The 17162-nt window shown below is 46.6% G+C and overlaps 1 protein-coding gene across 1 annotated transcript in view; it reads left to right on the top strand.

Annotated features, from left to right (window-relative positions):
• Positions 1–349: 349 nt before the first annotated feature.
• Positions 350–17162, top strand: part of LOC121845343 (protein sidekick-1-like) — a gene marked incomplete at its 5' end in the record, with an annotated part of 53453 nt that continues 36640 nt past the window's right edge. Inside the window, 1 exon segment of the mRNA XM_042316502.1 lies at positions 350–490. Coding sequence (XP_042172436.1) covers positions 354–490 — 137 coding nt within the window.

Below are 17162 nucleotides of genomic sequence, written 5' to 3'. Positions count from 1 at the left end.
GAGGCCTTGTGGTTTTAGTCTTCTCCCAATACCCAACTCAGAGGCCTTGTGGTTTTAGTGTGCAATGCTGTCATCAAGGCAAAGGGTTGCTACTTTGAAGAAAAGAAAATAGAAAATATATTTTTATCTTGACTCTTTTTTGGTTACTACATGATTCCATGTGTGTTATTTCATCGTTTTAATGTCTTCACTATTATTCTACAATGTAGAAAATAGTACAAATAAAGAAAAACCCTTGATTCAGTAGGTGTGTCCAAACATTTGACTGGTACTGTATATATAGTATATATAATATATATGTGCCATGGCATCGGTACATCTAAAACCTGTTGTGTTTGTGTCCTCCCAGGTTGATGCTGAGAGAGGAGGCACCCAGCGCTCCTCCTAAGAACATGGTGGCGTCGGGTCGTACCAACCAGTCTATCATGGTCCAGTGGCAGCCTCCCCCAGAACCACAGCACAATGGACTGCTCCGAGGATACGTCCTCAGGTAGGAGGGGAGTGTTGGAGATAGATGGAGTAGATAGTAAATACAACAGTATTACCCCGCCCCCCCCTCCAAAAACAAAAACAATGGAGTGCTCCGAGGATACATACTCAGGTAGGAGGGGAGTGTTGAAGATAGATGCAGTAGATAGTAAATACAACAGTATTACCCCCCCCCCCCTCCAAAAAAAAAAAAAATGGAGTGCTCCGAGGATACATACTCAGGTAGGAGGGGAGTGTTGAAGATAGTAAATAGTATTACCCCCCCCAAAAAAACAAAAAAACTATGGAGTAAAAACGACTGTAATGTCTGCAAAAACACTAAACTTTTTTTTACGACAGTATTTCATTTGCATATGCCTTACCCATGCCCCTCCCACATATCCAAATGTGTGCCACCCATATGTGAGACACCTATAGGTTATAGTAAAGACCCCAGTCCTCCCTACATACAGGTTAAAGACCCCAGTCCTCCCTACATATAGGTTATAGACCCCAGTCCTCTCTACATACAGGTTATAGACCCCAGTCCTCTCTACATACAGGTTATAGACCCCAGTCCTCTCTACATACAGGTTATAGACCCCAGTCCTCTCTACATACAGGTTATAGACTCCAGTCCTCTCTACATACAGGTTATAGACCCCAGTCCTCTCTACATACAGGTTATAGACCCCAGTCCTCCCTACATACAGGTTATAGACCCCAGTCCTCTCTACATACAGGTTATAGTATAGACCCCAGTCCTCTCTACATACAGGTTATAGACCCCAGTCATCTCTACATACAGGTTATAGTATAGACCCCAGTCCTCTCTACATACAGGTTATAGACCCCAGTCCTCTCTAAATACAGGTTATAGTAAAGACCCCAGTCCTCCCTACATACAGGTTATAGTATAGACCCCAGTCCTCTCTACATACGGGTTATAGACCCCAGTCCTCTCTACATACAGGTTATAGACCCCAGTCCTCTCTACATACAGGTTATAGACCCCAGTCCTCTCTACATACAGGTTATAGACCCCAGTCCTCTCTACATACAGGTTATAGTATAGACCCCAGTCCTCTCTACATACAGGTTATAGACCCCAGTCCTCTCTACATACAGGTTATAGACCCCAGTCCTCTCTACATACAGGTTATAGTATAGACCCCAGTCCTATCTACATACAGGTCATAGGCCCCAGTCCTCCCTACATACAGGTTATAGACCCCAGTCCTCTCTACATACAGGTTATAGACCCCAGTCCTCTCTACATACAGGTTATAGATAGACCCCAGTCCTCCCTACATACAGGTTATAGTATAGACCCCAGTCCTCCCTACATACAGGTTATAGACCCCAGTCCTCTCTACATACAGGTTATAGACCCCAGTCCTCTCTACATACAGGTTATAGACCCCAGTCCTCTCTACATACAGGTTATAGATGCCAGTCCTCTCTACATACAGGTTATAGTATAGACCCCAGTCCTCCCTACATACAGGTTATAGACCCCAGTCCTCTCTACATACAGGTTATAGACCCCAGTCCTCTCTACATACAGGTTATAGACCCCAGTCCTCTCTACATACAGGTTATAGACTCCAGTCCTCTCTACATACAGGTTATAGACCCCAGTCCTCCCTACATACAGGTTATAGTATAGACCCCAGTCCTCTCTACATACAGGTTATAGACCCCAGTCATCTCTACATACAGGTTATAGTATAGACCCCAGTCCTCCCTACATACAGGTTATAGACCCCAGTCCTCTCTACATACAGGTTGTAGACCCCAGTCCTCTCTACATACAGGTTATAGACCCCAGTCCTCCCTACATACAGGTTATAGACCCCAGTCCTCCCTACATACAGGTTATAGACCCCAGTCCTCTCTACATACAGGTTAAAGACCCCAGTCCTCTCTACATACAGGTTATAGACCCCAGTCCTCTCTACATACAGGTTAAAGACCCCAGTCCTCCCTACATACAGGTTAACGACCCCAGTCCTCCCTACATACAGGTTATAGACCCCAGTCCTCTCTCCATACAGGTTATAGACCCCAGTCCTCCCTACATACAGGTTATAGACCCCAGTCCTCCCTACATACAGGTTATAGACCCCAGTCCTATCTACATACAGGTCATAGACCCCAGTCCTCTCTACATACAGGTTATAGACCCCAGTCCTCTCTACATACAGGTTATAGTATAGACCCCAGTCCTCCCTACATACAGGTTATAGACCCCAGTCCTCCCTACATACAGGTTATAGTATAGACCCCAGTCCTCCCTACATACAGGTTATAGTATAGACCCCAGTCCTCTATACATACAGGTTAAAGACCCCAGTCCTCTCTACATACAGGTTATAGACCCCAGTCCTCTCTACATACAGGTTATAGACCCCAGTCCTCTCTACATACAGGTTATAGACCCCAGTCCTCTCTACATACAGGTTATAGACCCCAGTCCTCTCTACATACAGGTTAAAGTATAGACCCCAGTCCTATATACATACAGGTCATAGACCCCAGTCCTCCCTACATACAGGTTATAGACCCCAGTCCTCTCTACATACAGGTTATAGACCCCAGTCCTCTCTACATACAGGTTATAGTATAGACCCCAGTCCTCCCTACATACAGGTTATAGTATAGACCCCAGTCCTCCCTACATACAGGTTATAGACCCCAGTCCTCTCTACATACAGGTTATAGACCCCAGTCCTCTCTACATACAGGTTATAGACCCCGGTCCTCTCTACATACAGGTTATAGATCCCAGTCCTCTCTACATACAGGTTATAGATCCCAGTCCTCTCTACATACAGGTTATAGACCCCAGTCCTCCCTACATACAGGTTATAGATCCCAGTCCTCTCTACATACAGGTTATAGACCCCAGTCCTCCCTACATACAGGTTATAGACCCCAGTCCTCTCTAGATACAGGTTATAGATCCCAGTCCTCTCTACATACAGGTTATAGACCCCAGTCCTCCCTACATACAGGTTATAGATCCCAGTCCTCTCTACATACAGGTTATAGTATAGACCCCAGTCCTCTACATACAGGTCATAGACCCCAGTCCTCCCTACATACAGGTTATAGACCCCAGTCCTCTCTACATACAGGTTATAGACCCCAGTCCTCTCTACATACAGGTTATAGTATAGACCCCAGTCCTCCCTACATACAGGTTATAGACCCCAGTCCTCCTACATACAGGTTATAGACCCCAGTCCTCTCTACATACAGGTTATAGACCCCAGTCCTCTCTACATACAGGTTATAGACCCCGGTCCTCTCTACATACAGGTTATAGATGCCCAGTCCTCTCTACATACAGGTTATAGATCCCAGTCCTCTCTACATACAGGTTATAGTATAGACCCCAGTCCTCCCTACATACAGGTTATAGACCCCAGTCCTCTCTACATACAGGTTATAGACCCCAGTCCTCTCTACATACAGGTTATAGACCCCAGTCCTCTCTACATACAGGTTATAGACTCCAGTCCTCTCTACATACAGGTTATAGACCCCAGTCCTCCCTACATACAGGTTATAGACCCCAGTCCTCTCTACATACAGGTTATAGTATAGACCCCAGTCCTCTCTACATACAGGTTATAGACCCCAGTCATCTCTACATACAGGTTATAGTATAGACCCCAGTCCTCCCTACATACAGGTTATAGACCCCAGTCCTCTCTACATACAGGTTATAGACCCCAGTCCTCTCTACATACAGGTTATAGACCCCAGTCCTCCCTACATACAGGTTATAGACCCCAGTCCTCCCTACATACAGGTTATAGACCCCAGTCCTCTCTACATACAGGTTAAAGACCCCAGTCCTCTCTACATACAGGTTATAGACCCCAGTCCTCTCTACATACAGGTTATAGACCCCAGTCCTCTCTACATACAGGTTATAGACCCCAGTCCTCTCTACATACAGGTTATAGTATAGACCCCAGTCCTCCCTACATACAGGTTATAGACCCCAGTCCTCTCTACATACAGGTTATAGACCCCAGTCCTACATACAGGTTATAGACCCCAGTCCTCTCTACATACAGGTTATAGACTCCAGTCCTCTCTACATACAGGTTATAGACCCCAGTCCTCCCTACATACAGGTTATAGTATAGACCCCAGTCCTCTCTACATACAGGTTATAGACCCCAGTCATCTCTACATACAGGTTATAGTATAGACCCCAGTCCTCCCTACATACAGGTTATAGACCCCAGTCCTCTCTACATACAGGTTGTAGACCCCAGTCCTCTCTACATACAGGTTATAGACCCCAGTCCTCCCTACATACAGGTTATAGACCCCAGTCCTCCTTACATACAGGTTATAGACCCCAGTCCTCTCTACATACAGGTTAAAGACCCCAGTCCTCTCTACATACAGGTTATAGACCCCAGTCCTCTCTACATACAGGTTAAAGACCCCAGTCCTCCCTACATACAGGTTAACCCCCAGTCCTCCCTACATACAGGTTATAGACCCCAGTCCTCTCTCCATACAGGTTATAGACCCCAGTCCTCCCTACATACAGGTTATAGACCCCAGTCCTCCCTACATACAGGTTATAGACCCCAGTCCTATCTAGGTCACCCCAGTCCTCTCTACATACAGGTTATAGACCCCAGTCCTCTCTACATACAGGTTATAGTATAGACCCCAGTCCTCCCTACATACAGGTTATAGACCCCAGTCCTCCCTACATACAGGTTATAGTATAGACCCCAGTCCTCCCTACATACAGGTTATAGTATAGACCCCAGTCCTCTATACATACAGGTTAAAGACCCCAGTCCTCTCTACATACAGGTTATAGACCCCAGTCCTCTCTACATACAGGTTATAGACCCCAGTCCTCTCTACATACAGGTTATAGACCCCAGTCCTCTCTACATACAGGTTATAGACCCCAGTCCTCTCTACATACAGGTTAAAGTATAGACCCCAGTCCTATCTACATACAGGTCATAGACCCCAGTCCTCCCTACATACAGGTTATAGACCCCAGTCCTCTCTACATACAGGTTATAGACCCCAGTCCTCTCTACATACAGGTTATAGTATAGACCCCAGTCCTCCCTACATACAGGTTATAGTATAGACCCCAGTCCTCCCTACATACAGGTTATAGACCCCAGTCCTCTCTACATACAGGTTATAGACCCCAGTCCTCTCTACATACAGGTTATAGACCCCGGTCCTCTCTACATACAGGTTATAGATCCCAGTCCTCTCTACATACAGGTTATAGATCCCAGTCCTCTCTACATACAGGTTATAGACCCCAGTCCTCCCTACATACAGGTTATAGATGCCCCAGTCCTCTCTACATACAGGTTATAGACCCCAGTCCTCCCTACATACAGGTTATAGACCCCAGTCCTCTCTAGATACAGGTTATAGATCCCAGTCCTCTCTACATACAGGTTATAGACCCCAGTCCTCCCTACATACAGGTTATAGATCCCAGTCCTCTCTACATACAGGTTATAGTATAGACCCCAGTCCTATCTACATACAGGTCATAGACCCCAGTCCTCCCTACATACAGGTTATAGACCCCAGTCCTCTCTACATACAGGTTATAGACCCCAGTCCTCTCTACATACAGGTTATAGTATAGACCCCAGTCCTCCCTACATACAGGTTATAGTATAGACCCCAGTCCTCCCTACATACAGGTTATAGACCCCAGTCCTCTCTACATACAGGTTATAGACCCCAGTCCTCTCTACATACAGGTTATAGACCCCGGTCCTCTCTACATACAGGTTATAGATGCCAGTCCTCTCTACATACAGGTTATAGATCCCAGTCCTCTCTACATACAGGTTATAGTATAGACCCCAGTCCTCCCTACATACAGGTTATAGACCCCAGTCCTCTCTACATACAGGTTATAGACCCCAGTCCTCTCTACATACAGGTTATAGACCCCAGTCCTCTCTACATACAGGTTATAGACTCCAGTCCTCTCTACATACAGGTTATAGACCCCAGTCCTCCCTACATACAGGTTATAGACCCCAGTCCTCTCTACATACAGGTTATAGTATAGACCCCAGTCCTCTCTACATACAGGTTATAGACCCCAGTCATCTCTACATACAGGTTATAGTATAGACCCCAGTCCTCCCTACATACAGGTTATAGACCCCAGTCCTCTCTACATACAGGTTGTAGACCCCAGTCCTCTCTACATACAGGTTATAGACCCCAGTCCTCCCTACATACAGGTTATAGACCCCAGTCCTCCCTACATACAGGTTATAGACCCCAGTCCTCTCTACATACAGGTTAAAGACCCCAGTCCTCTCTACATACAGGTTATAGACCCCAGTCCTCTCTACATACAGGTTAAAGACCCCAGTCCTCCCTACATACAGGTTAACGACCCCAGTCCTCCCTACATACAGGTTATAGACCCCAGTCCTCTCTCCATACAGGTTATAGACCCCAGTCCTCCCTACATACAGGTTATAGACCCCAGTCCTCCCTACATACAGGTTATAGACCCCAGTCCTACATACAGGTCATAGACCCCAGTCCTCTCTACATACAGGTTATAGACCCCAGTCCTCTCTACATACAGGTTATAGTATAGACCCCAGTCCTCCCTACATACAGGTTATAGACCCCAGTCCTCCCTACATACAGGTTATAGTATAGACCCCAGTCCTCCCTACATACAGGTTATAGATAGACCCCAGTCCTCTCTACATACAGGTTAAAGACCCCAGTCCTCTCTACATACAGGTTATAGACCCCAGTCCTCTCTACATACAGGTTATAGACCCCAGTCCTCTCTACATACAGGTTATAGACCCCAGTCCTCTCTACATACAGGTTATAGACCCCAGTCCTCTCTACATACAGGTTAAAGTATAGACCCCAGTCCTATCTACATACAGGTCATAGACCCCAGTCCTCCCTACATACAGGTTATAGACCCCAGTCCTCTCTACATACAGGTTATAGACCCCAGTCCTCTCTACATACAGGTTATAGTACCCCAGTCCTCCCTACATACAGGTTATAGTATGGACCCCAGTCCTCCCTACATACAGGTTATAGACCCCAGTCCTCTCTACATACAGGTTATAGACCCCAGTCCTCTCTACATACAGGTTATAGACCCCGGTCCTCTCTACATACAGGTTATAGATCCCAGTCCTCTCTACATACAGGTTATAGATCCCAGTCCTCTCTACATACAGGTTATAGACCCCAGTCCTCCCTACATACAGGTTATAGATCCCAGTCCTCTCTACATACAGGTTATAGACCCCAGTCCTCCCTACATACAGGTTATAGACCCCAGTCCTCTCTAGATACAGGTTATAGATCCCCAGTCCTCTCTACATACAGGTTATAGACCCCAGTCCTCCCTACATACAGGTTATAGACCCAGTCCTCTCTACATACAGGTTATAGACCCCAGTCCTCTCTACATACAGGTTATAGACCCCAGTCCTCTCTACATACAGGTTATAGACCCCAGTCCTCTCTACATACAGGTTATAGACCCCAGTCCTCTCTACATACAGGTTATAGACCCCAGTCCTCTCTACATACAGGTTATAGACCCCAGTCCTCTCTACATACAGGTTATAGTATAGACCCCAGTCCTCCCTACATACAGGTTATAGACCCCAGTCCTCTCTACATACAGGTTATAGACCCCAGTCCTCTCTACATACAGGTTATAGACCCCAGTCCTCTCTACATACAGGTTATAGACTCCAGTCCTCTCTACATACAGGTTATAGACCCCAGTCCTCCCTACATACAGGTTATAGTATAGACCCCAGTCCTCTCTACATACAGGTTATAGACCCCAGTCATCTCTACATACAGGTTATAGTATAGACCCCAGTCCTCCCTACATACAGGTTATAGACCCCAGTCCTCTCTACATACAGGTTGTAGACCCCAGTCCTCTCTACATACAGGTTATAGACCCCAGTCCTCCCTACATACAGGTTATAGACCCCAGTCCTCCCTACATACAGGTTATAGACCCCAGTCCTCTCTACATACAGGTTAAAGACCCCAGTCCTCTCTACATACAGGTTATAGACCCCAGTCCTCTCTACATACAGGTTAAAGACCCCAGTCCTCCCTACATACAGGTTAACGACCCCAGTCCTCCCTACATACAGGTTATAGACCCCAGTCCTCTCTCCATACAGGTTATAGACCCCAGTCCTCCCTACATACAGGTTATAGACCCCAGTCCTCCCTACATACAGGTTATAGACCCCAGTCCTATCTACATACAGGTCATAGACCCCAGTCCTCTCTACATACAGGTTATAGACCCCAGTCCTCTCTACATACAGGTTATAGTATAGACCCCAGTCCTCCCTACATACAGGTTATAGACCCCAGTCCTCCCTACATACAGGTTATAGTATAGACCCCAGTCCTCCCTACATACAGGTTATAGTATAGACCCCAGTCCTCTACATACAGGTTAAAGACCCCAGTCCTCTCTACATACAGGTTATAGACCCCAGTCCTCTCTACATACAGGTTATAGACCCCAGTCCTCTCTACATACAGGTTATAGACCCCAGTCCTCTCTACATACAGGTTATAGACCCCAGTCCTCTCTACATACAGGTTAAAGTATAGACCCCAGTCCTATCTACATACAGGTCATAGACCCCAGTCCTCCCTACATACAGGTTATAGACCCCAGTCCTCTCTACATACAGGTTATAGACCCCAGTCCTCTCTACATACAGGTTATAGTATAGACCCCAGTCCTCCCTACATACAGGTTATAGTATAGACCCCAGTCCTCCCTACATACAGGTTATAGACCCCAGTCCTCTCTACATACAGGTTATAGACCCCAGTCCTCTCTACATACAGGTTATAGACCCCGGTCCTCTCTACATACAGGTTATAGATCCCAGTCCTCTCTACATACAGGTTATAGATCCCAGTCCTCTCTACATACAGGTTATAGACCCCAGTCCTCCCTACATACAGGTTATAGATCCCAGTCCTCTCTACAGGTTATAGACCCCAGTCCTCCCTACATACAGGTTATAGACCCCAGTCCTCTCTACATACAGGTTATAGATCCCAGTCCTCTCTACATACAGGTTATAGACCCCAGTCCTCCCTACATACAGGTTATAGATCCCAGTCCTCTCTACATACAGGTTATAGACCCCAGTCCTCTCTACATACAGGTTATAGACCCCAGTCCTCCCTACATACAGGTTATAGACCCCAGTCCTCCCTACATACAGGTTATAGACCCCAGTCCTCTCTACATACAGGTTATAGACCCCAGTCCTCCTACAGTTATAGACCCCGTCCTCTCTACATACAGGTTATAGATCCCAGTCCTCTCTACATACAGGTTATAGATCCCAGTCCTCTCTACATACAGGTTATAGACCCCAGTCCTCCCTACATACAGGTTATAGATGAGTCCCCAGTTATAGACCCCAGTCCTCCCTACATACAGGTTATAGACCCCAGTCCTCTCTAGATACAGGTTATAGATCCCAGTCCTCTCTACATACAGGTTATAGACCCCAGTCCTCCCTACATACAGGTTATAGACCCCAGTCCTCTCTACATACAGGTTATAGATAGACCCCAGTCCTCTCTACATACAGGTTAGACCCCAGTCCTCCCTAGGTTATAGACCCCAGTCCTCTCTACATACAGGTTATAGACCCCAGTCCTCTCTACATACAGGTTATAGTATAGACCCCAGTCCTCTCTACATACAGGTTATAGACCCCAGTCCTCCCTACATACAGGTTATAGACCCCAGTCCTCTCTACATACAGGTTATAGACCCCAGTCCTCTCTACATACAGGTTATAGACCCCGGTCCTCTCTACATACAGGTTATAGATGCCAGTCCTCTCTACATACAGGTTATAGATCCCAGTCCTCTCTACATACAGGTTATAGACCCCAGTCCTCCCTACATACAGGTTATAGACCCCAGTCCTCTCTACATACAGGTTATAGACCCCAGTCCTCTCTACATACAGGTTATAGACCCCAGTCCTCTCTACATACAGGTTATAGACCCCAGTCCTCTCTACATACAGGTTATAGACCCCAGTCCTCCCTACATACAGGTTATAGACCCCAGTCCTCTCTACATACAGGTTATAGTATAGACCCCAGTCCTCTCTACATACAGGTTATAGACCCCAGTCATCTCTACATACAGGTTATAGTATAGACCCCAGTCCTCCCTACATACAGGTTATAGACCCCAGTCCTCTCTACATACAGGTTATAGACCCCAGTCCTCTCTACATACAGGTTATAGACCCCAGTCCTCCCTACATACAGGTTATAGACCCCAGTCCTCCCTACATACAGGTTATAGACCCCAGTCCTCTCTACATACAGGTTAAAGACCCCAGTCCTCTCTACATACAGGTTATAGACCCCAGTCCTCTCTACATACAGGTTAAAGACCCCAGTCCTCCCTACATACAGGTTAACGACCCCAGTCCTCCCTACATACAGGTTATAGACCCCAGTCCTCTCTCATACAGGTTATAGACCCCAGTCCTCCCTACATACAGGTTATAGACCCCAGTCCTCCCTACATACAGGTTATAGACCCCAGTCCTATCTACATACAGGTTATAGACCCCAGTCCTCTCTACATACAGGTTATAGACCCCAGTCCTCTCTACATACAGGTTATAGTATAGACCCCAGTCCTCCCTACATACAGGTTATAGACCCCAGTCCTCCCTACATACAGGTTATAGTATAGACCCCAGTCCTCCCTACATACAGGTTATAGTATAGACCCCAGTCCTCTATACATACAGGTTAAAGACCCCAGTCCTCTCTACATACAGGTTATAGACCCCAGTCCTCTCTACATACAGGTTATAGACCCCAGTCCTCTCTACATACAGGTTATAGACCCCAGTCCTCTCTACATACAGGTTATAGACCCCAGTCCTCTCTACATACAGGTTAAAGTATAGACCCCAGTCCTATCTACATACAGGTCATAGACCCCAGTCCTCCCTACATACAGGTTATAGACCCCAGTCCTCTCTACATACAGGTTATAGACCCCAGTCCTCTCTACATACAGGTTATAGTATAGACCCCAGTCCTCCCTACATACAGGTTATAGTATAGACCCCAGTCCTCCCTACATACAGGTTATAGACCCCAGTCCTCTCTACATACAGGTTATAGACCCCAGTCCTCTCTACATACAGGTTATAGACCCCAGTCCTCTCTACATACAGGTTATAGATCCCAGTCCTCTCTACATACAGGTTATAGATCCCAGTCCTCTCTACATACAGGTTATAGACCCCAGTCCTCCCTACATACAGGTTATAGATCCCAGTCCTCTCTACATACAGGTTATAGACCCCAGTCCTCCCTACATACAGGTTATAGACCCCAGTCCTCTCTAGATACAGGTTATAGATCCCAGTCCTCTCTACATACAGGTTATAGACCCCAGTCCTCCCTACATACAGGTTATAGATCCCAGTCCTCTCTACATACAGGTTATAGATCCCAGTCCTCTCTACATACAGGTTATAGACCCCAGTCCTCTCTACATACAGGTTATAGACCCCAGTCCTCTCTACATACAGGTTATAGACCCCAGTCCTCTCTACATACAGGTTATAGACCCCAGTCCTCTCTACATACAGGTTATAGACCCCAGTCCTCTCTACATACAGGTTATAGTATAGACCCCAGTCCTCCCTACATACAGGTTATAGACCCCAGTCCTCTCTACATACAGGTTATAGACCCCAGTCCTCTCTACATACAGGTTATAGACCCCAGTCCTCTCTACATACAGGTTATAGACTCCAGTCCTCTCTACATACAGGTTATAGACCCCAGTCCTCCCTACATACAGGTTATAGTATAGACCCCAGTCCTCTCTACATACAGGTTATAGACCCCAGTCCTCTCTACATACAGGTTATAGTATAGACCCCAGTCCTCCCTACATACAGGTTATAGACCCCAGTCCTCTCTACATACAGGTTATAGACCCCAGTCCTCTCTACATACAGGTTATAGACTCCAGTCCTCTCTACATACAGGTTATAGACCCCAGTCCTCCCTACATACAGGTTATAGACCCCAGTCCTCTCTACATACAGGTTAAAGACCCCAGTCCTCTCTACATACAGGTTATAGACCCCAGTCCTCTCTACATACAGGTTAAAGACCCCAGTCCTCCCTACATACAGGTTAAGACCCCAGTCCTCCCTACATACAGGTTATAGACCCCAGTCCTCTCTCCATACAGGTTATAGACCCCAGTCCTCCCTACATACAGGTTATAGACCCCAGTCCTCCCTACATACAGGTTATAGACCCCAGTCCTCTACATACAGGTCATAGACCCCAGTCCTCTCTACATACAGGTTATAGACCCCAGTCCTCTCTACATACAGGTTATAGTATAGACCCCAGTCCTCCCTACATACAGGTTATAGACCCCAGTCCTCCCTACATACAGGTTATAGTATAGACCCCAGTCCTCCCTACATACAGGTTATAGTATAGACCCCAGTCCTCTATACATACAGGTTAAAGACCCCAGTCCTCTCTACATACAGGTTATAGACCCCAGTCCTCTCTACATACAGGTTATAGACCCCAGTCCTCTCTACATACAGGTTATAGACCCCAGTCCTCTCTACATACAGGTTATAGACCCCAGTCCTCTCTACATACAGGTTAAAGTATAGACCCCAGTCCTCCCTACATACAGGTCATAGACCCCAGTCCTCCCTACATACAGGTTATAGACCCCAGTCCTCTCTACATACAGGTTATAGACCCCAGTCCTCTCTACATACAGGTTATAGTATAGACCCCAGTCCTCCCTACATACAGGTTATAGATAGACCCCAGTCCTCCCTACATACAGGTTATAGACCCCAGTCCTCTCTACATACAGGTTATAGACCCCAGTCCTCTCTACATACAGGTTATAGACCCCAGTCCTCTCTACATACAGGTTATAGATCCCAGTCCTCTCTACATACAGGTTATAGATCCCAGTCCTCTCTACATACAGGTTATAGACCCCAGTCCTCCCTACATACAGGTTATAGATCCCAGTCCTCTCTACATACAGGTTATAGACCCCAGTCCTCCCTACATACAGGTTATAGACCCCAGTCCTCTCTAGATACAGGTTATAGATCCCAGTCCTCTCTACATACAGGTTATAGACCCCAGTCCTCCCTACATACAGGTTATAGACCCCAGTCCTCTCTACATACAGGTTATAGACCCCAGTCCTCTCTACATACAGGTTATAGACCCCAGTCCTCTCTACATACAGGTTATAGACCCCAGTCCTCTCTACATACAGGTTATAGACCCCAGTCCTCTCTACATACAGGTTATAGACCCCAGTCCTCTCTACATACAGGTTATAGACCCCAGTCCTCTCTACATACAGGTTATAGACCCCAGTCCTCTCTACATACAGGTTATAGACCCCAGTCCTCTCTACATACAGGTTATAGACCCCAGTCCTCTCTACATACAGGTTATAGACCCCAGTCCTCTCTACATACAGGTTATAGACCCCAGTCCTCTCTACATACAGGTTATAGATCCCAGTCAGGTTATAGACCCCAGTCCTCCCTACATACAGGTTATAGACCCCAGTCCTCTCTACATACAGGTTATAGACCCCAGTCCTCTCTACATACAGGTTATAGACCCCAGTCCTCTCTACATACAGGTTATAGACCCCAGTCCTCTCTACATACAGGTTATAGACCCCAGTCCTCTCTACATACAGGTTATAGACCCCAGTCCTCTCTACATACAGGTTATAGACCCCAGTCCTCTCTACATACAGGTTATAGACCCCAGTCCTCCCTACATACAGGTTATAGACCCCAGTCCTCTCTACATACAGGTTATAGACCCCAGTCCTCTCTACATACAGGTTATAGACCCCAGTCCTCTCTACATACAGGTTATAGACCCCAGTCCTCCCTACATACAGGTTATAGACCCCAGTCCTCTCTACATACAGGTTATAGTACCCCAGTCCTCTCTACATACAGGTTATAGACCCCAGTCATCTCTACATACAGGTTATAGTATAGACCCCAGTCCTCCCTACATACAGGTTATAGACCCCAGTCCTCTCTACATACAGGTTATAGACCCCAGTCCTCTCTACATACAGGTTAAAGACCCCAGTCCTCTCTACATACAGGTTATAGACCCCAGTCCTCCCTACATACAGGTTATAGACCCCAGTCCTCTCTACATACAGGTTAAAGACCCCAGTCCTCTCTACATACAGGTTATTGACCCCAGTCCTCTCTACATACAGGTTAAAGACCCCAGTCCTCCCTACATACAGGTTAACGACCCCAGTCCTCCCTACATACAGGTTATAGACCCCAGTCCTCTCTCCATACAGGTTATAGACCCCAGTCCTCCCTACATACAGGTTATAGACCCCAGTCCTCCCTACATACAGGTTATAGACCCCAGTCCTATCTACATACAGGTCATAGACCCCAGTCCTCTCTACATACAGGTTATAGACCCCAGTCCTCTCTACATACAGGTTATAGTATAGACCCCAGTCCTCCCTACATACAGGTTATAGACCCCAGTCCTCCCTACATACAGGTTATAGTATAGACCCCAGTCCTCCCTACATACAGGTTATAGTATAGACCCCAGTCCTCTATACATACAGGTTAAAGACCCCAGTCCTCTCTACATACAGGTTATAGACCCCAGTCCTCTCTACATACAGGTTATAGACCCCAGTCCTCTCTACATACAGGTTATAGACCCCAGTCCTCTCTACATACAGGTTATAGACCCCAGTCCTCTCTACATACAGGTTATAGACCCCAGTCCTATCTACATACAGGTCATAGACCCCAGTCCTCCCTACATACAGGTTATAGACCCCAGTCCTCTACATACAGGTTATAGACCCCAGTCCTCTCTACATACAGGTTATAGACCCCAGTCCTCCCTACATACAGGTTATAGTATAGACCCCAGTCCTCCCTACATACAGGTTATAGACCCCAGTCCTCTCTACATACAGGTTATAGACCCCAGTCCTCTCTACATACAGGTTATAGACCCCAGTCCTCTCTACATACAGGTTATAGATCCCCAGTCCTCTCTACATACAGGTTATAGATCCCAGTCCTCTCTACATACAGGTTATAGACCCCAGTCCTCCCTACATACAGGTTATAGATCCCAGTCCTCTCTACATACAGGTTATAGACCCCAGTCCTCCCTACATACAGGTTATAGACCCCAGTCCTCTCTAGATACAGGTTATAGACCCAGTCCTCTCTACATACAGGTTATAGACCCCAGTCCTCCCTACATACAGGTTATAGACCCAGTCCTCTCTACATACAGGTTATAGATCCCAGTCCTCTCTACATACAGGTTATAGACCCCAGTCCTCCCTACATACAGGTTATAGACCCCAGTCCTCTCTACATACAGGTTATAGACCCCAGTCCTCTCTACATACAGGTTATAGACCCCAGTCCTCTCTACATACAGGTTATAGACCCCAGTCCTCTCTACAGGTTATAGACCCCAGTCCTCTCTACATACAGGTTATAGACCCCAGTCCTCTCTACATACAGGTTATAGACCCCAGTCCTCTCTACATACAGGTTATAGACCCCAGTCCTCTCTACATACAGGTTATAGACCCCAGTCCTCTCTACATACAGGTTATAGACCCAGTCCTCCCTACATACAGGTTATAGACCCCAGTCCTCTCTACATACAGGTTATAGACCCCAGTCCTCTCTACATACAGGTTATAGTATAGACCCCAGTCCTCCCTACATACAGGTTATAGACCCCAGTCCTCTCTACATACAGGTTAAAGACCCCAGTCCTCTCTACATACAGGTTATAGACCCCAGTCCTCTCTACATACAGGTTATAGACCCCAGTCCTCCTACATACAGGTTATAGACCCCAGTCCTCTCTACATACAGGTTACCCCAGTCCTCTCTACATACAGGTTATAGACCCCAGTCCTCCCTACATACAGGTTATAGACCCCAGTCCTCCCTACATACAGGTTATAGGTATAGACCCCAGTCCTCCTACATACAGGTTATAGACCCCAGTCCTCCCTACATACAGGTTATAGACCCCAGTCCTCCCTACATACAGGTTATAGACCCCAGTCCTCCCTACATACAGGTTATAGACCCCAGTCCTCTCTACATACAGGTTATAGACCCCAGTCCTCTCTACATACAGGTTATAGACCCCAGTCCTCCCTACATACAGGTTATAGACCCCAGTCCTCTCTACATACAGGTTATAGACCCCAGTCCTCCCTACATACAGGTTATAGACCCCAGTCCTCTCTACATACAGGTTATAGACCCCAGTCCTCTCTACATACAGGTTATAGACCCCAGTCCTCTCTACATACAGGTTATAGACCCCAGTCCTCTCTACATACAGGTTATAGACCCCAGTCCTCTCTACATACAGGTTATAGACCCCAGTCCTCTCTACATACAGGTTATAGACCCCAGTCCTCTCTACATACAGGTTATAGACCCCAGTCCTCTCTACATACAGGTTATAGACCCCAGTCCTCC

This window comes from Oncorhynchus tshawytscha, unplaced genomic scaffold (assembly GCF_018296145.1).
Source record: "Oncorhynchus tshawytscha isolate Ot180627B unplaced genomic scaffold, Otsh_v2.0 Un_contig_910_pilon_pilon, whole genome shotgun sequence".
In the NCBI taxonomy this organism is placed as follows: Eukaryota; Metazoa; Chordata; class Actinopteri; order Salmoniformes; family Salmonidae; genus Oncorhynchus; species Oncorhynchus tshawytscha.
Note: the sequence above shows the minus strand (reverse complement) of the source record. Positions and strands in the feature narration are given on the sequence as shown.